Source organism: Penicillium solitum (genome assembly GCF_028829755.1).
Source record: "Penicillium solitum strain IBT 25940 chromosome Unknown utg000003l_segment0_segment0, whole genome shotgun sequence".
Classification (NCBI taxonomy): Eukaryota; Fungi; Ascomycota; class Eurotiomycetes; order Eurotiales; family Aspergillaceae; genus Penicillium; species Penicillium solitum.
In genome coordinates this window covers 5227995-5254256 of record NW_027072123.1, presented here as the reverse complement: position 1 = coordinate 5254256, position 26262 = coordinate 5227995, and the positions used below count along the sequence as shown (strand labels likewise).

At 50.8% G+C, this 26262-nt stretch overlaps 13 protein-coding genes across 13 annotated transcripts; 6 read left to right on the top strand and 7 right to left on the bottom strand.

Moving 5' to 3' along the window:
• Window positions 1-64: 64 nt before the first annotated feature.
• Window positions 65-1256, top strand: N7455_005950 (amphiphysin-like protein RVS161; the record flags this gene model as incomplete). The annotated part of the gene is made up of 6 exons (XM_040956593.2): window positions 65-77; window positions 156-206; window positions 356-401; window positions 467-540; window positions 596-743; window positions 803-1256. 6 exons carry the CDS (start codon window positions 65-67, stop codon window positions 1254-1256), a joined length of 786 nt encoding a protein of 261 aa, XP_040812999.1.
• Window positions 1257-1577: 321 nt separating this feature from the next.
• N7455_005949 (uncharacterized protein) lies at window positions 1578-2270 on the bottom strand (the record flags this gene model as incomplete). The annotated part of the gene is made up of 1 exon (XM_040956589.2): window positions 1578-2270. The coding sequence occupies one exon, from the start codon at window positions 2268-2270 to the stop codon at window positions 1578-1580; it is 693 nt and encodes a 230-aa protein (XP_040812902.2).
• A 1387-nt stretch (window positions 2271-3657) lies between these two features.
• N7455_005948 (uncharacterized protein) lies at window positions 3658-4029 on the bottom strand (the record flags this gene model as incomplete). Its single annotated transcript, XM_040956655.2, has 1 exon — window positions 3658-4029. The coding sequence occupies one exon, from the start codon at window positions 4027-4029 to the stop codon at window positions 3658-3660; it is 372 nt and encodes a 123-aa protein (XP_040812967.2).
• A 330-nt stretch (window positions 4030-4359) lies between these two features.
• N7455_005947 (rRNA-binding ribosome biosynthesis protein RPF1) lies at window positions 4360-5655 on the bottom strand (the record flags this gene model as incomplete). Its single annotated transcript, XM_040956614.2, has 1 exon — window positions 4360-5655. The coding sequence occupies one exon, from the start codon at window positions 5653-5655 to the stop codon at window positions 4360-4362; it is 1296 nt and encodes a 431-aa protein (XP_040812935.2).
• A 764-nt stretch (window positions 5656-6419) lies between these two features.
• On the top strand, window positions 6420-7314 carry N7455_005946 (uncharacterized protein; the record flags this gene model as incomplete). The annotated part of the gene is made up of 4 exons (XM_040956604.2): window positions 6420-6527; window positions 6651-6982; window positions 7048-7125; window positions 7176-7314. The coding sequence occupies 4 exons, from the start codon at window positions 6420-6422 to the stop codon at window positions 7312-7314; spliced, it is 657 nt and encodes a 218-aa protein (XP_040812951.2).
• A 902-nt stretch (window positions 7315-8216) lies between these two features.
• Window positions 8217-8453, bottom strand: N7455_005945 (uncharacterized protein; the record flags this gene model as incomplete). Its single annotated transcript, XM_065605157.1, has 1 exon — window positions 8217-8453. The coding sequence occupies one exon, from the start codon at window positions 8451-8453 to the stop codon at window positions 8217-8219; it is 237 nt and encodes a 78-aa protein (XP_065462057.1).
• Window positions 8454-8482: 29 nt separating this feature from the next.
• On the bottom strand, window positions 8483-9005 carry N7455_005944 (phosphotransferase enzyme family protein; the record flags this gene model as incomplete). The annotated part of the gene is given in 2 exon segments (XM_065605156.1): window positions 8483-8809; window positions 8829-9005. Coding segments are annotated over 2 exon segments (504 nt in total), but the record flags the coding sequence as incomplete, so codon positions are not given.
• Window positions 9006-10001: 996 nt separating this feature from the next.
• N7455_005943 (glycine--tRNA ligase) lies at window positions 10002-12036 on the top strand (the record flags this gene model as incomplete). Its single annotated transcript, XM_040956680.2, has 2 exons — window positions 10002-11588; window positions 11650-12036. The coding sequence occupies 2 exons, from the start codon at window positions 10002-10004 to the stop codon at window positions 12034-12036; spliced, it is 1974 nt and encodes a 657-aa protein (XP_040812904.2).
• A 229-nt stretch (window positions 12037-12265) lies between these two features.
• On the top strand, window positions 12266-14376 carry N7455_005942 (uncharacterized protein; the record flags this gene model as incomplete). The annotated part of the gene is made up of 2 exons (XM_065605155.1): window positions 12266-12403; window positions 12472-14376. The coding sequence occupies 2 exons, from the start codon at window positions 12266-12268 to the stop codon at window positions 14374-14376; spliced, it is 2043 nt and encodes a 680-aa protein (XP_065462055.1).
• Window positions 14377-15028: 652 nt separating this feature from the next.
• On the bottom strand, window positions 15029-17939 carry N7455_005941 (serine/threonine protein kinase CLA4; the record flags this gene model as incomplete). The annotated part of the gene is made up of 3 exons (XM_040956510.2): window positions 15029-15784; window positions 15841-17863; window positions 17923-17939. The coding sequence occupies 3 exons, from the start codon at window positions 17937-17939 to the stop codon at window positions 15275-15277; spliced, it is 2550 nt and encodes an 849-aa protein (XP_040813020.1). The 3' UTR covers window positions 15029-15274.
• Window positions 17940-18536: 597 nt separating this feature from the next.
• N7455_005940 (NADH kinase POS5) lies at window positions 18537-19957 on the bottom strand (the record flags this gene model as incomplete). The annotated part of the gene is made up of 3 exons (XM_040956663.2): window positions 18537-19587; window positions 19644-19758; window positions 19834-19957. 3 exons carry the CDS (start codon window positions 19955-19957, stop codon window positions 18537-18539), a joined length of 1290 nt encoding a protein of 429 aa, XP_040812956.1.
• A 629-nt stretch (window positions 19958-20586) lies between these two features.
• N7455_005939 (lysophospholipid acyltransferase family protein) lies at window positions 20587-21899 on the top strand (the record flags this gene model as incomplete). The annotated part of the gene is made up of 2 exons (XM_040956679.2): window positions 20587-21446; window positions 21512-21899. 2 exons carry the CDS (start codon window positions 20587-20589, stop codon window positions 21897-21899), a joined length of 1248 nt encoding a protein of 415 aa, XP_040812890.1.
• A 392-nt stretch (window positions 21900-22291) lies between these two features.
• Window positions 22292-25958, top strand: N7455_005938 (putative RNA polymerase II transcription elongation factor (Ctr9); the record flags this gene model as incomplete). Its single annotated transcript, XM_040956644.2, has 2 exons — window positions 22292-23146; window positions 23217-25958. 2 exons carry the CDS (start codon window positions 22292-22294, stop codon window positions 25956-25958), a joined length of 3597 nt encoding a protein of 1198 aa, XP_040813046.2.
• Between the last annotated feature and the right edge of the window lie 304 nt (window positions 25959-26262).

Below are 26262 nucleotides of genomic sequence, written 5' to 3'. Positions count from 1 at the left end.
CTACAACCCACACCAACTCAAAAGCTGATCCTCATCTCCGGGTCCCCCGAACCACACCGCCACCATGTCTTGGGCAGGTACGCCTCATCCCACTAAAACCCTCGGACTCATGAACCGGTGCCAGTTTGAGCGAATCTAACTGCTTGGATGGATAGGGTTCAAGAAGAATGTCAACCGTGCGACGACGCAGGTGATGATGAAGACGGGTGAGTTGGTCGAGTTCTACCCCGCAATGAATCGAAAGAGGGCGATCGGACACGATCCCGGATTAGCTACCCGCCACGCGCTACGATTTACTTGCCGCGCCATGTGGATGCGAACAAGTGAATAATATTCTGACTTGGTGATTGTATAGGACATGTTGAGAGAACGAATGATCGCGACTATGAGATCGAGGAACGGTATGGTTGTCCTTGCTGTTGCCTTATAGTTATACCAGGACGGCAGCTGATTTTGTTCATTATAGTCGTTACCGGACTATGGAGACCGCCGCGAATCGGTTGCAAAAGGAGGCAAAGGGGTATCTGGATTCACTACGAGGTGGGTGACCTTTTGCTTTGCGGATTGTTGGATCTGGTGACTGACTTCTTCCCAGCCATGACGGCTTCCCAAATGCGCATTGCGGAGACCATTGATGCCTTCTACGGCGACGCGGGAACAAAAGATGGTGTGAGCCGGAGCTACAAGCAGGCCGTTGAGGATCTTGATGCCGAGACCATCAAGGCTTTGGATGGGCCATACCGGTAGGAGATCCTTGTTTTTACTGACAAGTACACGTGAATAGCGCTGACAGAAGCCAAAGTACCACCGTCCTCGACCCCATCTCCCGATTCTGCGCCTACTTCCCCGACGTGAACGAATGCATCAAAAAACGCAACCACAAGCTACTAGATTACGACGCCATGCGCGCTAAAGTCAAGAAGCTAGCCGAGAAACCCGACAAGGATGTCACCAAGCTCCCGCGGACCGAGCGCGAAGCCGAGATGGCCAAGCAGGCTTACGAGCAACTGAACGAGCAGCTCTTCAACGAACTCCCCCAGCTGATCGACCTACGTGTGCCCTACCTCGACCCCAGCTTCGAAGCTCTTGTCAAGATCCAACTCCGCTTCTGTGCTGAGGCATACTCCCGCATGGCGCAAGTGCAGCAGTATCTGGATGCCGAGACTCGCGACCAGTATGCTAAGGGTGATCTGGATAACCGGGTTGAGGAGGTGTTGCAGGAGATTCGCGATTTGAGCATAGCTGGAACCGTTTGAGCTGTTCTTTTAAATCGACTACTCTATTAGCATAATACCGGATGTTTCTTTGCTGCGCTGAGATCTGTGCAACAGACTCGTGATTTTTCTTCTTTGTTTCTGTCGATATCGGCAGCGATTTCCTGTGTTCATTTGCCTTCCAGGCGTTTTCTGTGTATATGTTTAATACATCCACGAGCTGGCTTTGGCATTGCTCTTCATCACTTCCTTCAATTCCATGTCTTCGCCGCATATAAACAACAATCATGATGGGAGGAGGGGGTATAAATTGTATTGCACTCCAACAAAATCCACACTACACACATCATCAAAGATCAAACATCAGACCTTCCCCGCAGGTCTGAAAAGCTCATCCCGAATAGTCTGCACCACAGGCGTCGCCGCAGCATGATAAGCCTTAAGCTCCTTATCAGTAACAGTCCCGAGCACATACTTCGAAACAGCAGCGGTATCATGTGACGACGGGCGACCGATACCAAGACCAACGCGCAAGATCGATAGATCCGCTAATGGCCCGGTAACACTCTTACTCGCCCCAGACGAGCTGGGATACAACCCCTTCTTGCGCAGTGTCTCACAGATACTCATAAGACCGCGATGGCCGCGCAAACTAAACGTCTCAGGCCCGCCGCGTATGACACGGACCTTTCCTTGCGCAATAGATAGTTCGTCGTGGAGGATGATGAGTGTTGTTGGGTATGTAGTCTGAGTAGGGAAGTTTGGAGTTGTTGAAGAGGGTGAACGAGTTGCGGCAACATTGGCGATTCTTTCAAGACGGCTTGCTCGCTCGGTTGCCCATTGTTCTAGTCGACGTACAAGTTTCGGGCCTGTTACGTTCATGAGGGAGGGACTTTGCCATGTTTCGTGGTAGATGCCTGTGTTTGGGAGGGTTGTTTCGAGGAGTGGTTTTAAGGCGTCGAGGAGGAGATGGCCGGCGCTGTGTCGGGTGTTGTGGTAGGGGGCTGGATTGCCTATTGAGGCTATGAAGAGGAGGCGGCGCGGGGGGCTACTCATATTTGGAGGGAGGAGAGGACCTGTGGTGTATGATGTACAAAGTAGAGTATCCTTTTTTTTTTTCTCTCTTGTCATTGGTTCAGGTACGGGGAGATCGGGAGATCGTCTCGTGACTTGGTTGATATCGGAGATAAGAAACATTGATTTTCTTATCTCCATGTTTATACTAACTACAACACACCCGTGGACATTTACAACATACAGTTCTTGGGATTACATACATAGGTAGGACTTTAGCATGATGTATTTTAGTCTTTTAGCTCTAATTACTATATCATATATGTCAAAAGAGAGAAAAGCCTCTTGATGTATATGCAAAAGGCAATATCATGCTACTAAGGCTGGTCTCATTGTGGGGATTTATATAAAATTAAGGTTATGTCTGGCAATAACCGGGTAGTGCAGTAGTCAAGAGCAATGTCAAACTTGCAAGGTTGTCATCTTAACGAGCCACAGGCCTGAGTTCGATTCCCCTTGGAACCAAAGTTCGTGGTCGGATGATCATCTGGGTCGTGTACCGCTGGGAATCACCTCTTCCTTTTTTTTCCCATTTTCTTTTTTACAATGTTTTAAACATGGTATAAGACAAGAAACGAGGAAATGAAAATGCAGTCCTTGCAGGTCGTTTCCTAAGCAGACACTCTCGCAGACTGCCAGAGCTCGCACCTGGGGAAATTACTTGGCTGGGGTAATGCGATCAACACGTAACAACAACTACCGGCACGCTTAGCTATGCAAGTTTGCTTTTTATATACAGCTCTCTTGCTCTCATATCCTACGTAAGAAGAGAATGATTGGAACTATTGACAGGCAGGTTTGTCCAGATTTTGAGGTGGAGTGATATAGAGCAAGTTGATGCACCTCGATCCCAATTGACTCGTTGTATCCTTGTGCCACTTAATTATTATGGAAATAGCGCTCACGGGTATCATCAGTAAAAGACCGACGAGTACACGACTTGCATCATGAGATATTCCAACGGGTACTGATCAAATATGCCTGGGATGAGTTCGAGCTAATCCGGTTTCATTTGACAATACAATGTTGAATTGCAAAACTCCCAAAACTCGGGGTACCAGCCTGACAAATTCCAGTCAATAAGAGTCACTTTGAAGTCTGCGCCTCCATTATCGTGAATCTCTCTTCGCTCCATTATGTTCTTCGGCTGTAGATCCCCATGCGTTAAAACAGTTCGATGGTTCTTGAGAGTGCGATTGACCATTTCTTGCACTAAACGGATGTAGTGTAGTGATTGTGTTTGGCCCAGTCTTTCGAGTATTCCTTGATTCATCTGTTCTTGATCATTGAATGGCCCGGAAATATTTGGGTTCTTATCTGGTGTTGACAAAACACCGTCGATGTAAGGCGTGCCATTCAAGTTTCCAAATTAGCCCGGTGGTGTGATTGTTCGTAGTTCGTCAACAGCCTCTTTAATTCGCTCGCTGACCGTCGTCTTCTCGGCTGGTGTGAGGGATGGTAGTAACTTTTGCAAGTCGGCCCCAGGGATGAAATCCATAACGATGTATCTTTTCTGGGTCTCTGGATCGATAAAGTTGGCATAAACCTTTGGCACAGAAACCTTGCTGTTGGCTGCAACATATTTCATGTCCTCTGCTTCCAAAGGCGGAATTACATATCCGATCTTGACCGTAAAGTGTTCCTTCACTCGAACGACTTTGATGGCATTTGTGCGTATACTAAGGACATCGGTCGACGCCTCAATCTCAGAAATGGTTGGGAGGTCAATGGTCGAATCCATCGAATGTGCCTCGTTGGTCATTAAGATGGACGCAGCAGATCAACTTGAATGAATCAAGAAAGATGCTAGCACCGCCATGTCATGTGACGAGATATCGTCGACAGCCTCGTTACGTTCTGGGAGGGAGTAAGATGAACAGCTAATGAATGTCTTTGTATGAATAACCCAGTCCAGAAGCTGGCGTGACCTCTATGGCTTGTGGAGTATAAATGCCCATAAAGGTTTGTAAAATACGTGAATTTTGTCCATTGCAATGAAACCAGACAAGCTTTTGGATATAACTCCCCTCGAACCCCATGCAAAACCGAGAATAACAACATAAAGAGACATTTACAGTTGGAACAGAGTTCTCGTCTTCTCCATTCCACCCTTCCACTCCCACTCCTGGCCACTGGCACGCTGGATGCCCTTATCAACACGACGCAGCTTCAAAGTGAAGCGAGGTCCTAGTTCCTGTAGACCGGTGCGGATACCCTCAACACCCAGCATTTCCTTGCCGTCAGCACCAACGACAGCCTTCTCGGTCTCACGCTTCTCACGGAAGACGTAGCGGTGACGGCGGACGAAAATGTAATCACGCTGGTTGTGCAAAGTAACAACCTGTCGACCCTCGAACTCCGGCTGAGGTGGGAAGAGTGCGCGGAACAAGTGGGCAGTCAGAAGACCGAGAGGAGTGCGGAAGTTATTGAGGATCAGCTCGGGCCAGTGCTCGGTGGCTCGGCCGTGTCCTGGAAGGCGCTTTCCTTCGATCCAGTTGCTGATGGTGAAGTGGAAAGTCGGGCCGACTGGCAAGTGAACCATCGTTAACCCAGAGGGACGCTTTTGGTCCTCATTCAACACGACGACCGTTGTGAAGTTACGGTTTGCGGCGAATTTGGAAATCTCGCGGATTGAGAATTTGTGCGAGTAGCGGTGGGCATTACGCCGGATGTACACGCTGTTCGGGAACACTTCGGTCAGGGTCTCGGCCTGGTCGTGAAGGGTAGAGTTGAGGCCGGTGGTGATAAGGATTTTCGGGGTGGGTGGGGGACCCTCGGTGAAGAGTGTAGGGAATTTGGCGGCCAATGCTTCAGGAGCGAGGCTGAGGTTTGTGCTGCGTGTGGACTGGGTAGGACTTGTGGCACGCTCTGTCGCAGTTCGGAGAGAGGTCTTCTTCCGGCCGCGGCTGGCATCTTTGTCTTCATCCTTTTCCTCACCCTCATCTTCATCTTCACTGTTGTCCGATTCGAGCATACTGTCGACTGACTCGTTGTCTGATTCCGGAGCCTCGCTATCATCCTCGCCCTCTTCTAATGGCCGATTGAGCTCGTCTTCTTCTTCTTTCTTGGCGCGCTTGATGCGCTCAACGTCAACGCTCAATCCCAGACCAGTTTCTTCGGTGTCGTTGTCGGCTTCGTTCCATACACGTTTCCGCTCGAGGGTCAGAGGAATGTTGCGGCGAAGTCGTTCTTCCTTCAACTTGGGGTTCTTGGCTTCTTCTTTCTTAAAAGCGTAGCGCTCCTCTCGGCGCGCAGCATCTTTGGCTCTCTTGCGCTTGACATGGTTCATCTTCCGGCGCAGCTTGTTGCCGGTTTTAATATCGCCCATGACGCCCGGAGGCGGTCCAGATCGGCCAGGGGCAACCATTTTTGAAAGCTGAGGGGGTGGAGTGCTGCTGTTGAAGGTCAATGGAAAATGTAAAGATCGCCGAGAAATAAATTATTTCGGACAATCGTTTCCCCGGAGCGACAATCTGCGATTCGATCTTGCGACTCTTAAAACCTCCTTTTCAGAAAGAAAAATGAATAAAGAAGGCTATTGGCTAGACCTAGGAGATATACAACCATGTTGATTCTATGTACCATATTCCCTCCCTTTCCCAGCTGACGCCGCTTTTATGCGGGCGATCAGAGTCAGGCTGACCTTTTCAGCTCCAACACGTGACTGATCATCCCCAATGAGTGATTAACTACATACTCAGTCTACCCAGGTAGTCATCCATGGATGTCAAGTTAATTAAGTTAAATACTGAACTCAGTCCTCACCAGTAAATACCTAAAGGAGCAACCTCGTGGCCAATAAATGATCTACAGATATAAAGGTACCAAGATTTGATTTAGGCAACTAATATAGCATAGTCCCTGTGATTCATTCGAACAAGCTCAGAGAAACAGTCAAAATATGGGTAGTTATCGATTGACACCTACCTAGTAATAGTCAACCATTTGACGGTCCACGGGTCTAGGAGTCTAGTTCCTCCAAGGTTTCACTGTTGGTTGCCAGGGCCCAGGAAGCACTCGTCACGCTTCCTTCAACTCACTTCCTTTTTCTTTCTCCTGCAACACTCAGTCTTTCTACCTTTGCAATCTATCAATTTTCCTTCTTACATACCACTGTTTCATCAATTCAAGATGCAGTTCGACGACCCTCATTTCCTTGTTGACCGTGAAGATACCACGGTCACTACCGACGAGAAGAATGAAGCCGAAGATTGCCCCGCCTTGCCCTGCCGAACCTGGGTCATCACCCAGAAGCTTGAAGAAACAGCCCTATCCATCAACCAGGAAGACATTTAATTTGGCCGCGGCCCTGGATACACCGCGGGTAAATTACTTTGCTATAGTGCCGATGACTCGAGCAAGAAGCCTGCGTTTATGCGCATCTATGCCCAAATCTCCATGGATGGCACAGAGTTATCTAAGTCCGAGACTCGAGCAAAACAGGCCGTCCCGATGAAACCAATCACTGAGCTAGTGGCTTTGAAGAGACTGAAGAAGATGGGTTGTGATGTTGTCCTCGACCTGCTCGGGTTTCAAGAGGAAACGCAAGGGCCCGATGGCTTTGTTCCAGGGGGCTTTATCACATTTGTTGTCTGGGAAAAGGTCGCAGGAGAGCCCCTCGGCTATGACGAGTTCTGGAATATGAACTACAATATGCGTGACTCTATTCGAAGGAAGTTCCGCGCAACCTACCCGTATGTCCATCCAACCCTCTTTTTCTATTTCTCGTGTCTGAAACTAACTTCAACGCACCGATTAGAAAGCTTTTACACGGTGGCATTAAGCCATGCATACAATCAACGTCGAAGCTCATTGTTGATACATCGACCGAAGAAATGTATGTGATACTCAGTACACCCTGATCAAATAGCCTATCTCCAGTTTTAGGCACATATCGGGGTTTTCGCAAGCCGCCTTCATTGAGCCTACTGAAGAATGGTCCGATGCTAACTTTGCTTTGTTCGGACTCGCCAACCCACCAGAAAAGAATGAATGGTGGCTTGGCACTAAAGGATGGGAATGGTGAGACTGCATTCGAAGGTTACAAGATTGTGAATGGGAGACAATTCTCAATCGCCATTTGCATATAAACCAGATATATATATATATAATATACGGAACCTGCATATAGCAAATATTTACCTGTGTTTCAACTAATTCTTTACAAGCGTAGTCAGCCGCTTATGCGGCGTTGTGATGTCTTTTTGGGCGCTCTTTTCAGATGTCTTTTTAGTATATATGAAGGCGACAAAAAAGAATACTTGTGTAAGAGACTTTTCTATGTACATGATAACCGGGGCTTACTATAGTTGTTCTGTGTATTCGAGCCCGTTATAACCTTGGAATCCACCATCCATGCGGGAAAGACATAAAACCGAAATACATATGTTGTACGTGTTGTACTACTGTTAAATTACAGTATCGACCCTTGATACAATATCTACTTGCTTCTCACTTATTACACTAGTTTTTTGTGCTACAGTATCATTGAAATTACGGGTTCAGGTGTATGGCCTATCAACCAGGTAAGATACTATGACTGAGAGGGGAACACAATGCATTGTTCGAAGTGCTAAGACTAATACTTACTAGAATTAAGATAGATCCTAGGTGCTACGGACATACCTAGGTAGGTCTTGACAAGTCATGTAGCGGTGCCGCAGCATTAGACCCTTGGTTCGGTCTTATAGTACTATAAATAGTACAAATAAACTACATAACCTTATTTATAGTAAAAAGGAAATCTTAAAAACTATTATTATTTGCTTTACTCTTCTTAGTATATATATATTTATTACTATCTCTCTAACGCTTCCGTTCCTCATATAGATAATAGCTATCGCTAGGCCTTAACAAGTAAGTCCTGTAGCACCTAGGCAATTTTCGTGGTTACGAAAATACATCGATTTAGTTCGAAACAAACGTGCTTCAATAGCCTAGATCCTTGTCAATCAGTTGCATAATGGCCATCTCGGCGGGCCATACTCGAATAAATTCCTGGACTCGCCAGGACCAGTCTTCATCCCACTGGAAAATAAGGGGATAAGATGCACAAAAGAATTCCCAGAAGTCAGGAAACCAACCAGAATTCTCCCAATCGACCAGTACGGCGTCAAATGATCGCCCCACTTGATCGCCTGGGCGACTTGTATTCTCCACGACCATAATGTTCTTCTGCTGAGCGTCCCCATGCGTCAATGTGGGCCGGTGGCCTTGAAGGACGGGAGGGAGGTATTCTTTTCGTAAAAGCGAGCCTTATAGTCTGGGTGATTATTGCATTCGACCAAAGCTCTATAATTACCGACAAGGCCCGCAACGAAGGCAGGTTCGCCAGAGAAGGGCCCTAGAAATTTATGATCGCCATGTTGGCTATAGAATAGGTAGTGATGTATGCCACTCCCGTCCTGGTCTCCGAAAAAGTCGGGCCATGGACACTCGGCTTTTCGCATTGCGTCGAATATTCGTTGGAGTTTCGCGATGATTTCATCCTTCTCACATTGCGCCAAAGGGCCAAATGGAATCTAGCGGGACTCCAGGAACGCGTTGCATGATCAAGAAAACTTGTTTGGAATCATAGTACATCGCGTACAGTCGAGGGGCTGGAACTTCTGGGACGTATCGTTCCAGGTAAACCAAAGCTTGGCCTTCCCAATCGTCTACACCACCCCGTATTTTACAACGATGTCGTCGTTCAACGCCACAATCTTGGAGGACGAGGTCTGCCACAGAACATTGGTGCAAGCGCGGATTTCACCTGTTATAGATAGAGTAGGCAGAGGCTGGGAGTTCTGAAAGGGGACAGCTATTGGTTTCCACATCGTGAGCAGAGCAGGAGTCGATGGAGGTAATATTGAAATATGGATGATTGGAAAGAAAATGAGCAGTGAAGGAAGATCAGTCACAGAAGTAGGCCCCCTCCCAGACCTCCTTTTCCGGTGGATAAATGGTGCTAGTATTTACTTAGTATAGTATATTATGACAGAAATAGGCCTGTACATCAAAGGTTATACATAGAAAGTCTCTTGCACAGAATATGCTTTTTTTTAACCGCCTTCGTATACACCTAAAAAAGACACCCAAAGGAACATCTGAAAAGACCACTAAAAAGACATGACAAGGCCGCATAAGCGGCCGACTATTCTTGTAGTATATTATATAGTATATCATGACAGAAATAGGCCTGTACAATGATGTATGTTACGCACTAGCTAGCTAACTGGTCAAGTTATATTAAGAACATTGGAAGGTTTCGCGGTTATTAGTCTTCCGTACGACTCAGTACAACCCAGACCCGAACATGATATAAACCAAAATTCATACATAAATACATCCATTATGTATAACTATAGAACTAGTTAACTACATATGTAGTTATAGTAGTGGCGGAAAATATGGCAGAATTTAGTATCGAACCATATTAAGAAGGCGGTACTGAAATTACAGACAGGACGTGCGAGGATCCAAAGGGCGCGGTTATCAATCCCCTGAATAAAAAGAAAAAGAAAAAGATTGACCCAATTGGTCGCGCTCTATCGTTTCTATACCCCCTTGTATTTTTGTCCTCTCGGTGGTGTCTGAGGGGCTGCATAGTGGATGACTCAATTGCCGCGCCTGCGATTTCCCCCCCGCTCTTTTCTTTCCCCTCCGTCTTTCTTTCGGACTCAGTTTAGGACCTACACCCCTCCCCCGAAGACCCTCAAACGAAACGTCAAGATGGCCACCGTCAACACCAAGACCGGCCAGGCCGTCGACCGCACGGTGCTGGACTCCATGCTCCGCCGCCGCATGTTCTACACCCCCTCCTTCGAAATTTACGGTGGTGTGTCCGGTCTGTACGATTATGGCCCACCTGGAACCGCCCTGATCGCCAACATGACCGACTTGTGGCGCAAGCACTTCGTGCTCGAGGAGGACATGCTCGAGGTCGACACCACCATGCTGACCCCCCACGAAATTCTCAAGACCAGTGGACATGTGGACAAGTTCGCCGACTGGATGTGCAAGGACCCCAAGACTGGCGAGATCTTCCGTGCCGACCACTTGGTTGAGGAGGTGCTCGAGGCCCGCCTCAAGGGAGACAAGCAGGCGCGCGGCGAGAAAGTTGTGGTGGACGAGGAGAAGGAGGCCAAGAAGAAGAGAAAGGCCAAGGGCACCGAGGCCAAGAAGCTGGATGATGCCTTGGTCAAGGAGTACGAGGAGACCCTCGCACAGATTGACAACTTTGGTGGTCCCGAGCTGGAGCAGCTCATCAAAAAGTACGACATCCGCAACCCCGTCACCGGCGGCGAGGTGCTGCCTCCAGTCTCCTTCAACCTCATGTTCCAGACCTCCATTGGCCCCAGCGCCAACATGCCTGGATACCTGCGTCCCGAGACCGCCCAGGGTCAGTTCCTGAACTTCGCTAAGCTCCTGGAGTTCAACCAGCAGTCGATGCCGTTCGCCTCTGCCTCCATTGGCAAGTCGTTCCGTAACGAGATTTCCCCCCGTGCTGGTCTCCTGCGTGTGCGCGAGTTCCTCATGGCTGAGATTGAGCACTACGTCGACCCAGAGGGTGGCAAGAAGCACGCCCGCTTCGATGAGGTCAAGGATACTGAGTTGACCTTGCTCGACCGTAACGTGCAGCTGTCCGGCAGCACCAAGCTGACCAAGATGACCATCGGCAAGGCCGTTGAGACTGGACTGGTCGACAACGAGACTCTGGGCTATTTCTTGGCCCGCATTCAGTCCTTCCTGTTGAAGCTGGGTGTTGACCCCACTAAGCTGCGCTTCCGTCAGCACATGGCCAATGAGATGGCTCACTACGCTACTGACTGCTGGGATGCCGAGTTGCAGACCAGCTACGGCTGGATCGAGTGTGTCGGTTGTGCTGACCGCTCCGCTTACGATCTGACTGTTCACAAGGAGAAGACCGGTGCCCCTCTCGTGGTGCGCCAGGCCCGTGCTGAGCCTCTGCGTATCGAGGAGTACCAGATTGACCTTGAGAAGAAGAAGTTCGGTCCCAAGTTCAAGAAGGACGCCAAGACCGTCGAGGCAGCTGTTGAGGCTCTGTCCCAGGAGCTGCGCGAGAAGCTGTCTCTTGACCTCGAGAAGGATGGCAAGATTGAGGTCGATGTTGAGGGTGTTGGATCTGGCAAGGTTGAGATCGAGAAGGATCTGATCAAGATCGAGAAGCGTACTCGTGTTGACAATGTCCGCGAGTACACCCCTAACGTGATCGAACCCTCCTTCGGTATTGGACGTATTCTGTACAGTATTATTGAGCACTCCTACTGGTCCCGCGCCGGTGATGAGACCCGTGGTGTAAGTTTCCCTTTCTGTGTTCTTTTTCCATGAGCGCTGGTACTGACGATACTCTCTATAGGTCCTTTCTTTCCCTCCTGCTGTTGCTCCCACAAAGGTCCTGCTGGTCCCCCTCTCCACCCACGCCTCCTTCAAGCCTCTGACCCAGCGTCTGACCTCGAAGCTGCGCAAGGCCGGTGTCTCCAACCGTGTCGATGACTCTTCCGCCAGTATCGGCAAGCGTTACTCTCGCAACGACGAGCTGGGCACACCCTTCGGTATCACTGTTGACTTCCAGTCCGTTCAGGACAGCACCTTCACCCTGCGTGACCGCGATACCACCAAGCAGGTCCGTGCCAGCGAGGACGAGATTCTGCAGGCTGTCAAGTCGCTTGTTGAGGGCGACGAGACATGGGAGGATATCCGCAAGCGCCTGCCCGAGTTCACTTCCCAGGAAATCGAGGCTTAGATTGCTTAAGAGTGCATGCTAAAATATTATTTACTTTTTTTTTTTATTTCATCTGATTCCCATATAAATCAAAGCAGAGCAGTGTCATTTGTAGATCTATACAATATAGTTTTTTTGGTTCATCACGCTAACCAGGCATGGCGTACCCAGATCCGGCCACCGCGCCAAGAATCCGGGGCACCTCCGTCATCCCATCTGTCCTCTTTACACTCTTACTTTGTCAACAACAATGGCGCCCACAGTACACTCCGCTAAATTGACACTCTCATGTCCGCTCTTCGCTGCAGACTTCGACCCTCGCAATAACGGTCGACTTCTAGTCGGCGGCGGAGGCGGCGAGGGGCGCAGCGGAGTTGGAAACAAGATCGCAAGTCCCACTATTTCGAGAAAACCCCCCTCTCGACGTGCAAATGCTAATCGGTGATTTCTATATAGTCACTGCTTGACACATCGCGTCGCAGCGAGATCACCGAGGCCGTTGAATTGAACCTATCGCGCGATGAAGACTCGGTAACGTCGCTGGCTGCGGCCCCGCTGGTTGGCGACGAGGCGGGCTCGCTTGTTGCCCTGGCCGGTATAAATAGCTCTGTCGAACAGCAGAAAAAGAACAACAATCAACATCTTCGCGCATTCCGGTTTGAGGTGCCGCAGAAGACCACCGCTGTTGCTGAAGGCAGTGGCAAAAAGGACACCAAGTCTGAAGAAGAGGTCATTCCCGGAAAGGCTATAGCTTTATCGCAAGCATCACTCTTCCGAACGAAGAATGGGCCAGGCTCTTCGGATACATACCAGCGCGTGACGAGACTCTCGCCGTGGCCGAAAGGGAAGGATGGCAATGAGAAACACACACGGATCGGCGCCGTTGCGACGGGTCTGGCACCATCTGGTGAGATTGTATTCTTCCGCGCCACAGAGACGCCAAGCGAGAAGGATGTCATCGGCCGCATTCAATTAAGCGGCAATGAAGAAGCCGAGGACCTGGACTTTGTCAGCCTCGAAGACGACTCGGAAAAGACCGACGATGCACACGGCCGGTTCCTTGTGGCATATACGAACGGCCCAGATGTCATGGTTGGCGAAATCTCGTCCTCTAGCCGCCCCAACAGCTCCCCCGATGTCCGCTCCGTTTATACCATTCCTCTGCCCGCCAGCGGAGCCCGCACAACACGGCCCAAGTTCCGCGCGCTGCGATTCCTCTCGCCTGGAACCCTACTCCTCCTCCTAAACGCCCCAAACCGTGGCGGTAGCGAGCTGGTCCTCCTTCAGCTCCCCAGTGCCAAATCGGGGAAGTCCAAAATCCTACGACGTCGCAAGCTCCCTCGAACCTTGAAGATTGGGCTAGGGCTTGATATCTGCCAACTCGGAACAAACTCGCAAGGCCAACAACAAACGGTCATCGCAGCTAGCGGCAGCGACAACTCCATCCCTCTATTCACCCTAGAATACGGACCAAACCGCGGTTACAGCAACTTCCGCCCTTACACAACCCTCCGCGACGTGCACCCCTTCTCAATGACAAAACTCACCTTCTCAACCTTCATCGCGCCCCCACACCCCGTAACTCCAGACGTCGGCCCACAGAATATTAAACTCGCTTCGGTCAGCATGGGCAACACTGTCGTCGTACACACATTCCCACTATCCCCCTTCCCAACCTCCTCCCGCACCCCACGTTACGTCCTCGTCACCCCAGGGCCCTCCGAGATCTGGGAACTAGTCTACAGCATCATCATCCTACTATTCTCCATATCCGCAATCTGCGTCGCAATGCTCGCCTTCGCCGAAATTCGTGGTGGAACCCCTCCAATCCTCGGCGCCACAGAATGGCTTCCAGATAGCATCCGCGGAGCCATCGCACGGGAATACGTCCTACCCCCACGGGATAAGCTGACGTATTTCGATACACTGCTCGCACCCCGCGGAAGCGACAGTGATACCGATATCCCAGTGGCAAATATTGTCCCCACAGACTCGCAGATCGAATCCCTCCGCGAAATCCTGGATCGCGTTCACCGCGCCGGCGCCGCACCCGCCGATCTCGAAACCATCGCGCCGCAGTCCCTATCTGTCATTGTGCGGTGCAGTGCCGGACATAATGCCGAGCAGAGCGTGATTATCGAGACTGCTTTGTCTGCATCTGCGGACGAGTCCGAGCAGTCTGAGGAGGAGAAGCTGCAAGCTTGGAAGGATCTTTCTGTGTCTGAGCAAAGTATTTGGAAACAGAGACTTGTGGATGCGGGGCGTTGGACAGCTTCTGAGGGGGAGAATGTTCTTATTGGGGTTTTGTTTAGTGAGGCTTGTGGGGAATTGGGTAGGGCTGTTAGGGAGGAGTTGCCTTGATTTTCTTTTTCTTGGGAGATGTTTTGGGATTTGTGTTTCTTTTGTTCTTTATGTACTCTGTACGAATTGCTATATACTAGTTTTACGCTTGTCAATGATATATTAGATCCTATTTGATGTTCGTGTCACTATTGCTACCATGTGGGTAGAAGAATAAGACATTAAATGAAAATGACATTGAAAAAGGGAACAGTCGTGGTATCTTAAACGTGATCTCTCTAATATCATGTCGAGTCAACTTGGTATCCAGAATAACCCAAGCCCTATATCATCAATGACAAAGGCCGCATAAGCAGCTTAATTTTATTCATGAATTCGAGTCAACCGTGCATAAAATTAATCATGTAAGATTATATGGAGATATGCGTTTGCTTAGTATCCTTTTGGACGAATGGCCGAGTACCCCAATACGGCACAAAGAGCCCAAGGGTTACATATACCTCTGGGGTTATTATAGTGCACGGAAAAGGCGATTCCTTTTGATGAAGAAATCGAGTCAAAGTCACATGGGATTTTAAACTATTCTTCGCTTTTGTGCAAGGGCACATGATACAGTGCAAGTTGCAAAATCGTGAACGTCATAGGGGGGAAAACATGGTATGTGTTTTGTGCAAGCGTCGAAGAGAAGTTGCAAGGGAAAAAAAAGAAAAGAATAAACAGATCAAACGCCAAATTATCCACGCCCAGGGTTGTGTATGATAAGTAGAGCAGAGCAGCAATGATATCTCCAATGAAGAGTACAATGAAGGAGACGGGAAAGAAAACACGGGAAGAGGGTGCTTCCTGTGAGAATGTCAAAGGGATATGGACATCTAAACGAAGACGCGTAAATGGGACCCAGATGTTGTTGCTCCAATGTGTGGTAAATGAAGAGCAGAAGGGAAACCTCGGTTATTTACTAGCTGGTAGCCTTCTTCCAGCGGAGCAGCTCAGCCAGACTGGCCAGGCTGCATCCAGTCTGCAGGAATTCGTGGGCGAGGAGCTCGTCGGCGGAAGCGCGGCTGTGAACATTGACGCAGAGGCAGACGCTCAGGAAAGCCTTGAGCTCCTTGCTGAGCTTCTCGGGCTTCTTGAGACGGGGGGTTCCGTTGGTGGCAATAAGGTAGAGGGCCTTGAGGGGCTCTTCGTTCAGGTAGGGGGGCTCCGACTCGATCATTTCGATGGCCATAATGCCCAGCGACCAGCAGTCAACCTTCGGGCCATACTCCTTCTGCTTGACCACCTCGGGTGCCATCCAGTAAGGAGTGCCGACCATGGTAGCGCGCTTGTTCTTGTGTTCGGTCAGCTTGGCGCAGAAGCCGAAATCAGTGATCTTGACGTGGCCAACACGGTCGAGGAGGACATTGTCACTCTTGATATCACGGTGGATAATGCTCTGGTTGTGTAGGTGGGCCAGACCCTTGCAAGTCTTTTGGTAAAATGTTAGTAACTGGATGAAAAACAACAATTGAGTGGAAAACATACCTCAGCACAAATTGTCGCGATCTGACCTTCAGTAATTACTGGGTTATTATCAATCACATCAGTCAACGCGCCACCCTCCATGAACTCCATGACAACCCAGAGTTCATTGCTTGATTCCTGCAAGAATGAGTCGAGGAAGTTGACAATATTCGGGTGCTGGCTGTCCTTCATGACAATAATCTCGTTGACGATCAACTCCTTGCGGGGCTGACTGCGCAGGTCCATCTGCTTGATGGCCACCTGGCAGCGCGGGCCATACGTCCGGTAAAGCTCGTGGGCAACACCTGAAGGTGCGCTTTCTTTAACCCGCGCCACGTACACGGATCCAGACGCACCCTGACCAATCTTGCGCTGCTTGCTGTAAGACTCGTTCGGGTTGTCTTTGGATACGACAGATCTCAGTCGCTCCATGACTTCGTTCTCTGACATGGCTGACATGCGCACCTCCTTCTGGCGCGGCTGATCTGCCTTCTTGGTAAGAGCAGCTTCGGCTTGGCGAACGCCATCGGGGACAGCCTGCTTGGTCCCGTTCTGCTTGTTGGCAATGTTCAACGGCTTTACAGCTTGAACGGGCGCCGGCAGGCGTGTTGGAGGGGGCCCAGCCTGTCCCTTGGAGCCGTTTTGCTGAGGACGGTTCGCTGAGCCTGGGGCCCGAGAGTCATTGGGAGGATAGCGGGAGCTTGGGGAGCCCTGGCGCTCATCAGCTCTGGGAGCACCCGGTGCTCGGGGCGCGCTTTGGCCGTAGGGACTCTGCGATGGTGGCGCGGGTGCGGGACGCTGTGCGGTGAGCTGTCGGGGGTCTTGCTGGCGAGTAGCAGAGCCTGGAGCCTGAGGGGCGGGGCGGCTTGGTTGGTAGCGGCTATTCTGTGACGGCTCATCGCCACCATACCCACCAAGCTCCTGTTGAGCCATAGTAGGACGGGCTTGCGGGATGGATGCATTGTAAGCATCTTGCTCCTCCTTGTTGCGACGTTCCTCCTCCACGCGGCGACGCTCTTGGTCAGCCATTTCCTTCATCCGTTCCACTTGCTGCTGGTGGTCTGCAGCACGGTCCGCCTGTCCAACCGAGGATGACGCAGAGCGCATAGAACCGTCAGACGGTTTCGACTGACTGCTATCAAGGCGCTGCATAGGTCCTGGCGGGGGAGGACGCGGGGGTGCAATGGAGCTCCCAACACTATTACCGTATGCCTTGGGTTGACCATTACCATTGGGCGGGGAGTTGATTTCAGCGTAGTATTGCGGATTCTGCTCGCGCATCTTGATATCTGAGTAGAATTCAAGAACCTCAATGACAGCCTGGGGGTTCTTCTTGTAGTCTTCCTTGGTGATAGCCGAGGATGTCAAAAGCTTCTCCCACTCTGGGGGCAAGCCGACAAAAGCGCCGGTATTTGGGTCGAAGCCGACGTGAACACGGTGGCTGAAGTTCGTCGGGTTGCTGACGCCGCCCATTCCAGGGCAGCGCTCATAGATCTTGTCGATCCACTCGTAGATCTCATCGTCGGATTTGACCTCACAGGTAATGGTCTTGGTAGGTAGGTCGCGGGCAAGGAGCGCGGCTTTGGAGTTTGCATCCTTGGGGTTGGCCAAGCGAGTGACCTCGAAGGCCATCTTGGAATCCTCGGAGCGAGCGACAGCGGTGACCGAGGACAAAGGGAAGGTAATCACTACCTTGCCAGAATCACTCTTTAAAAATTCCAGTTTATATTCACGCAGGATCAAGTAACGTGTATTCCAGGTTGCCAAGAATTTGTCCTCTTTGCAACGGACGGTGCCTTCTTTGATGATCGAGATTCCATTTTGGCCGGTATTACTCCGGGTCATAGCCAGCGAAGGGTTGGTGGTGTTGGGGAAAAGCGAAAGATTGGCCGAGGATGGACCCGGTGTGATCGGAGAGTCCAAGCTCATCTGACCAAAGGAGGAGGTTGTGCTGTTGGTGGGTAGAGTCAACTTGGGGGGTCGATCGGTAGGGGGCCGGGGGGCTGGCCCCGGATTCATGAACTGCTCCGGCGCGTACATGTTGCTATGGAGGGTAAGTAAGATGCCACCAGATTCGGGGTAAGATATAGTGCGGTTACATACTTTCCATACGAAGTCATTGTTCAAGGGACTTCACAGGTCGCGTAGGGGGGTCGGGGGGTGGGGATGGTGTAAACGAATGCGCCGAGACCTCCTGAGGCCTTCAGACCGGCTAGCGCTAATAGATGAGAATCAGCGACTGCATTCAAGTCAAGAATGATCCCAAGAACGTTTCACGATATTCTCTTTGTCAAGATAATCGAACACAGGAACTTCCCGGGACCAGGGGAGAGAGTAGAGTAGTATCAAGGGAATCGAAGGAGGGGTAGAAAACAGTACCTTTTTTTGGGGGGGAAATCAGGAGCGGTCCTCGCACTGCGAGGATGCTCGAGAATCAAGCAATATCAGAGGTAAAAAAGAATCAAAAAAAGAACAAGTTGTGAGTTGGGGGAAGAATGAAGAGAGAAAGGGGGAAAGAGATGGTCCCCTGAGATAGAGTACTTTGGAAGTTCATCTACAGAAAACAAGCGTCTACCAATCAGAACCATCCATTAGGGGGATTGGATCCACGGGTCTCCCACTTTATACGATCAAAGGGTTTTATATACAAAGGAGTATACAGTATAAACATTGGAAGCATCAAGGGAGAATATATTATATTGTACAAGGTTATAATGTTATGGCTCTCCAAATGGATGATTGAACTTCAATAATCCATTCAATCCACCTACCCATCCCTCGTGGGCTTCACATCCTACACTCCGTCGCATCACACTGGGGACACCACCCTGCCACTCATTCTTCCCATGACGCATCTCCTCATTCCAAACTCGCACTTCCATACCAACTGCCATCCCTTGACCTAAATGGACACCATCCAGACTAACTTCGAGTTCGCGCCCACGGTTCTTTTCGCTTAGTCGCAGCGTGATCGGGGTACTGGAAGGGAGAACCAATGGCCGGAAGCTGAGGCTACGCGGGCAAATGGGCGTTAAAAGGATGGACGGGACTAGTGGATGCACAATACTACCCCCACTACTCAGGCTGTAGGCTGTACTTCCCGTCGGCGTGGAAATTATAATTCCATCGGCCACAGCCTCGGTCAGGAACCGCCCACCCACAAACACATCTACCACAGCCAAGTGGGGTTCCTTGCCACGGTGGATGAGGAGCTCATTCATCACATACACACCCTGGCCCTGGTCGGTCTTGGTCCGGATAGGTGTGGTTTCGGTTCCGTCGGCGGTAAACAGTCCTACTTTCAACCGGTTGCGCATCAGAATGCGGGCCCCGCGCGTAGAGCCCATTGATTTGCCCCGGACGGAGGACCACCCGGTCGGACCCATCTCAGTTTCCTGTTTGGTGGGTGCCGCTCCCGGGATATCTTCCAACACAGGCGTTCGATCTCCTGCCCCGGCTCCAGACATGTAGACTTCTCGGAAAGCTCGCTTAAACTCTGAGAACTTCCACTCACTCAAAAAGCCCAATGTACCCATACTGAATGATAGAACGGGCGGAACATTAGAACAGGTCGCGAAGAGGGACGCTGCATGTAGAATCGTGCCATCACCACCCAGAGTCACCGTGAGGTCGACCTTATCGTGAAGCGCGGTCGTTTTCTCGTCGAGAGAAACCGAGTAGACAGGGAAAGAGAGTGACGAATGTACTTCGGCGGCAGTCTTTGACTCGAGAATCACCGCGATAGATGGGTATGCAGAGGAAACATGACTGGAAGATGTCAGCCTTGGGCCAAGTTGATTTCCATGCGTATGTCTCGATCTTACTTGACGAATTCAATCAGAGAATCGGTAACCGCCGGGGCGCAGTCTTTGCGCACCAGGAAGATATTTCGCGGCGGTGCTGGCCACTGGAGACATAGGAGCTCCCCGTCGCAGGATTCTGAGAAAATTTATTAGTCTTCGAATCAGAAGCAAGACTGGTCCAAGACAGCCCCAACACAGCTCCAAGCCACACCTTGGTATTTTGGTATTAGGCGCTGAGACAAAGAGCCGATGTCTTTGATCTCGTGACGTGGTTGAGACGTGGAAAAATGGCGGAAGGTGAGGCGGGGACTCCTGCGGAGGATGGCGCAGAGCATATTGTAAGGAAGATCACAGGCCTATCGACCCTGGTCATGTGCATTAGCTAGGAGGACTCCAGGAGGGATTCGACCTGAGTTACTCACATCAACGCGCCATCTTTCAACCCAAGATAGGACCTGGTAATGAGCTGACACAAAAGTTGGTTTTAGAGATCCAGGATCTCAGAAGGGTCTCGGAGCGATCTATGAAATCACAAAGAAAGAGAGTTGTCAAGTAAATACACAAGGAACATAAGAAAACTTAAGGTGACGTTATGAGGCTGTGACCGTCATTTTGGATCCACAAGATCCGCCTGATTTTCCCCTCCAACTATCCAAACTCTCACTTGTCCAGCTCTTCAACACTTATCTCTTTTGATTTCACAATCTATTTTCTTATAACCCCCTTCCTTACCCTAGGGCATGGCAATTTATTTCATCTCCTAGCTTCTGTCTAGCTCTTGTTGCGTTCTGAGCCCCATACTATCGACCATCATTTTATCTCCGCATCCGACCCGACCATTTCTGCGTGTGGGCTCTGTACAGCTGTAGAAGCATTCACTAGCTTCCAGTCTAATACTTGGCTTCCTATCACAGCTCTCAGTCTCTAAAGAAGCAGGGATCTCCCGGATCTCCAAATTTCCACCATGGAGCCTGCCGAGGTTCGACAGCGCAAGCCACCGACCGCCAAGGATCCCGGGGATCTTCAGAAGCTCTCGACCAAACCACCTTCCGAGCCCCGTCTCAAACATGGCATTCCCATGCAGCTACTGCGCTCGCTTTTGCTGATGACATGGGCAGATTGCTGTATAATGGCGATCTGCGTGACGCAATTAATCGGCGCCCCGCTGTATCTGATCAACAAATATTACTACTATTCGTATATGGCATATACAAAGCAATGTTTTGGACTGGTTCTCAGTGCTGTCACCCAGTGGAGCTCTCCGACGCTTTTCCGGATCAGTGGTGATGCTAGCGTGCGTGGACAAATTCATATATCGAAAGATGGATTGCTGGAGACCAGGTTCCCGGAGCGTCTCGTCATGATTTCGAACCACCAGGTCTACACTGATTGGGTCTACCTCTGGTGGGTTGCATATACCAACCAGATGCATGGCCGCATCTTCATCATCCTGAAAGAGTCGCTTAAGTATATCCCTATCGTGGGCACTGGCATGATGTTCTACGGTTTCATCTTCATGGCTCGCAAGTGGACGTCCGACAAACCAAGACTTCAGCATCGTTTGGATAAACTGAAGACACTTTACACCGGCTCCAACTCAGCCCGCCCACAGTACGATCCCATGTGGCTGCTAATATTCCCCGAGGGGACAAACCTGTCCATCAATACCAAGCGACGCAGTGACGCTTGGGGATTGAAACAGGGACTCCCTTCATTCAACCACATGGTTCTTCCGCGGTCTACGGGGCTGTTCTTCTGTCTTCAGCAGTTGCGGGGAACCGTAGACTGGGTGTATGATTGCACTATAGCCTATGAAGGCCCACCGTATGTTTTCTTTTCCCTTTTCCCTCTTTCCTGTTACTGGGGCAGTACTCACGATTTATCTATAGAAAGGGAAGCTATCCCGATAAATACTTCACTCTCCGCTCCACATATCTGCAAGGACGACCGCCGACCTCAGTAAACATGCATTGGAGACGCTTCCAGGTCTCAAATATTCCCCTTGATGACCAGAAGGAGTTTGAGGACTGGTTGACAGCACGCTGGGCCGAGAAGGATCAACTCATGGATCAGTACTTCGAAACGGGCCGCTTCCCATCCGAGTTGGCCGGTTCGATCAAAGCCGACCATGCAGTAGATGGCCAGAAGGTTGCTGCTTCAGCTGGATATGTCGAGTCCTATGGTCGCCTGCATCATTGGAGTGAGCTTGGTCTTATCTTTGTGGTGCTGGTCAGTGTTGCTTGCTTCTGCAAATTTGTAACAAGCTGGTTGCTGTGATTTAAACACCGCACCTAAATATCCCATTAGTAAATTTAGTAAATGCCATTTTCTCCATTTATTCTCCTATTTTATTCCGAAATAATTGAAGAGAGTAATAATTCAGACCAGAAAAGGTGAGAATGCACTCATTGTTCAATGTATGTGGTGTGGCGGCATGTGGCGGTGCAGCCCAGCCACTCCAATCGTTCAATTCTCACCTTCTCATCGCCGCGCTGTTAGTCTCCGAGAGTCACTTTTTCGCGTTTTCTCCCATTTCGAGGTCGCTAACCTCACCGGTCCTAATCCTGAAATTTATTTGATGGACCGCCTCGCTTGATCATGAGTTGAGGCTCCTACAATCGCATAACTACTCGCAAAGTGGCCTCATCCCTCCCGTCCCCGGACACACCATGGCGCCTCTTGAGAATGGCCAAACCAATGGCCTCAACGGTGATGCTGTACCTTCAGCTAGCCCATTGAGCAACCTGCGCTTTTCCGACATCCCCGATGCTATCGACATTCCCGCATCCAGCTTCGACAGCGAAGTCGAGGTCAGCTTGCTCGAGCTCCCCGATGACCCGACTGAGCTTTGCACCCTCTTGGAGAACGAAAAAGCGGCCAAGAATTTCTGGGTGATCATTGCGCTTGCCTACGCGAAGCGAAAGCAGATCGACCATGCCATCGACATCTTGACTAAGGGTCTGGCCTCCGTCGCCCACGGAGCGACAAAGGAGAAACTTGGCCTGCTGGGCTGGATCTGCTGGATGCTGCTACTGAAGAGCCGACACGCTCCTCGAGTTGCACCTGAAGGGGAACTATACTCGGAAGCCAAAACCAAAGATCACTACCTCCAACTTGCGACATCGACGTTGAACGAGGCCTCGCGACTCAACCCTGCTTATCCTCCTCTCTTCCTGGCGCGTGGTGTCTTGTGTCTCCTCCGTGCATCACTATACCCGCCTCGTGCTGTTCGTCCGGGCGCGATTGATACCTCGGAAAGAGTCGAGTCGCTGCGTCAGGCTCTGAAATGTTTCGACGAGTCATCCAAGGCCTTTGGTGGCCGGAACATCATGGCTATTCTGGGACGTGCCCGCGCGCATTACATGCTAGGAAGATACGCAGATGCGCTCGAAGGATACCAAAAGGCTCTGATCAAGATGCCTAACCTCACAGACCCTGATCCTCGCATTGGTCTAGGATGCTGCTTGTGGCAGCTGGGCTTCAAGGATCAAGCCAAGGTAGCTTGGGAGAGATCGCTGTCTCTGGTATGTTACAAAAAAGCACTACAAGCTTTTGTTTTTCATAAAAATATAGCTAACTGTCATCGCTATGCAGAACCCCGAGTCCAAGGTCGCCAACGTCCTGCTCGCAGTTTACTACCTCCACGACAGCTCTCGCCGAGCCACCACCGACCCTATGTTCGGGTCAATGTACAAATTAGCCATGACTCAATACACCCAAAAGGCATTCAAGCTGGACAAGGAATACCCGATGACCTGCTCCTTGTTCGCCAGCTACTTCCTCCTCCGCAAATCATATCCCACCGTCGAGACATTGGCACGCAAAGCCATCGAGCACACAGATGTTATGTCTATTGCCAGTGACGGCTGGTACCTTCTTGGTCGCAAGTCACACTATGAAGGTGATGACGCCCGTGCTACGGAGTTCTATAACCGTTCTGATCAAGCCCGCGGTGGAGTCGACAGGGGCTATCTTCCCGCCAAATTCGGCGCTGTGCAAATGCAGATCACGAACAAGGACTTCGATGGTGCCAAGTTCCGACTAGAGAAGATTGTTCAGCAATCGAAGAACCCGGAGGCGATGACTCTCCTTGCTGCTATTCATGCGGAAGAAGTCTTCGCTGCCCAGAAGTCAGGCAGCAAGGAAGACAAATCGACTGAGGCAAAGCGAGCCATCACTCTGCTTGAGTCAGTACGCTCTATGTGGAAGGATGAGAAGCAAAATATCTCACCCGACGAGTCGGTTCTTGTTTATCTTTCTCGTCTCTACGAGGGCACGGCTCCAGATAAGAGCATGCAGTGCCTGACCCAACTGGAACAGATCCAGATTGCTGAAATTCCCGAGGATGCTCGACCTGATATCGAGGACCAGGATAAGCTGAACGCTGCTCTTAGGAAGAGTCTCCCGCCGCAGCTCCTCAACAACATGGGCTGCTTCCTATACCAGAATGAGAAGATCGCTCTGGCTCGTGGCTTGTTCCAGTCTGCGCTCAACGCCTGTGTGCAATCCCAAGAAAAAGAAGATGGCACTGATACCGATGCGCTCGTCACCACAATCAGCTACAACCTTGGACGGACTTACGAGGCAGCCGACATGTGGGACGAAGCCAAGAAGGTCTACGAAGGTCTTCTGGAGCGTCATGCTGACTACACGGAAGCCAATGCACGCCTGACATATATTGCCCTTCGCCAGAGCCCTGCAGATGAGGGCCCGAAGAGGATTGGCAAGCTTTACGAAGCGGACAGCACAAATCTGGAAGTTCGGTCACTCTACGGATGGTATCTCAGCAAGGCGAAGAAGCGAGTCGCCAACCTTGCTGAAGATAGCGAGCAACGTCATTTCAAGCACACGTTGCAGTACTACGACAAGCACGATCGCTACGCGTTGACTGGAATGGGCAATGTGCACCTCCTTGCCGCCCGTGACATGCGCCGCGACACAGATCAAGAGAAGGAAAAGCGTCGCAAGATTTACCAGCGTGCTGTTGAGTTCTTTGACAAGGCTCTCCAACTGGACCCCAAAAACGCATATGCGGCCCAGGGTATTGCGATCGCCCTGATCGACGACAGGAAAGACCACGGCTCTGCTGTGCAAATCTTGTCCAAGATTCGCGATACGCTCAAGGACCCCAGCGTGTACCTCAACTTGGGACATGTCTTCGCTGAGCTCCGTCAGTTCTCACGGTCAATCGAACACTACGAGGCTGCATTGTCGAAGGATCGCCAGCGCGATGTGCAAATCCTGGCTTGTCTTGGTCGTGTATGGTGGCTCCGAGGCAAGCAGGAGGCGAACTTGGCCGCAATGAAGACAGCGCTAGACTACGCCTCGCGCGCACGCGATGTCTCTCCGGATCAACTTCACCTGCAGTTCAACGTTGCTTTCGTGCAGAACCAAATCGCCTCGCTCGCATACGGTCTCCAGCCTACCCAGAAGACGCTCCAGGATGTCCAAGAGGCAGCGGAGGGTCTCAAGGAGGCCATTGAAACCTTCGAGCGTCTTTCCAAGGAGAAGAACCCACCCTACCCTAGCGCCGCATTGGAGCAACGAGCCAACATGGGTCGCACGATCAGCAAGCAGCTTGACCGAGCCATGCAGAGCCAGAAGGAGTACGAAGAGAAGAACGCCGCGAAGCTCCAGCAAGCCCGTGAAGCCCGCGAAGAAGCCGCGCGGATCCGGGAAGAGGAGCTGCGCAAGGCCCAAGAGGTCGAGATGGAGCGTAAGAAGCGCATCGCCGAGGAACGCGCCCAGATGGTCGAAGAAGTGCAACGACATGCCGCGCAGCGCGCTGAAGACGAGCGCGCTCGCGAGGAGGCCGAATTGACCCAGGACTCCGAGACCGGTGATCGTGTCAAGCGTAAGAAGAAGGCCACCAGCAAGCGCAAGAAGAAGGGCGGGGATGATTTCATCGCGGATGAAGATGAAGGCGATGCTGCTGCGCACAGCGCGGCCGAGAGTGAAGGCGAGGCGGCACCCAAGAAGCGTCGCCGCTTGGAACGCCGATCGGGCGGGAAGGCTCAGGCTGCCAAATCCGAGAAGCCTGGCAAGTACAAGAGCAGTGAGATGGTTGTTGATTCTGATGACGAAGAGGCTGCTGGGTCTGCTGGTGAGGACAAGGATGATCTGTTTGGTGATGACGACGAGCCGGCTGAAGAGACTGCGCCGCGTCGTCGTGGCCAGGCCTCTCGTCGTATTGCTGATGATGACGAGGATGAGGACGAGGAAGAGGAAGTGCAAGCCGAAGTTCAAGCTGCGAAGTCTGACCATGAAGACAACGACGATGAACTGTTCGGCGAGGAGCCTTCGAAGCCTACCGAGGATACGGAGATGCAGGAGTGAATTTTATGCCACATTACAACAACTTTTTTTTTTGTTACTATTCCAAGTTCTATTTTCCATTTTACTCATCCAGGCGTCTGTGGTCAGGGGCCCATCTGAACTACAATTGATACATTTCTCTCCCCCTTGTACCTCAACTGTGTAATTATTAGCCATCGTTATCAGTCTCCAAAAGTCCCAATCTCTCCAAAAACATTGAAACAAATCCAACATTGAAATACCCACTAAGGACATCGGGCAAATACCGGGCTTTACAGATCTAACAAGCCCCAGTAAGAAAAAAGGAAATCCCCCAAGCACCTCG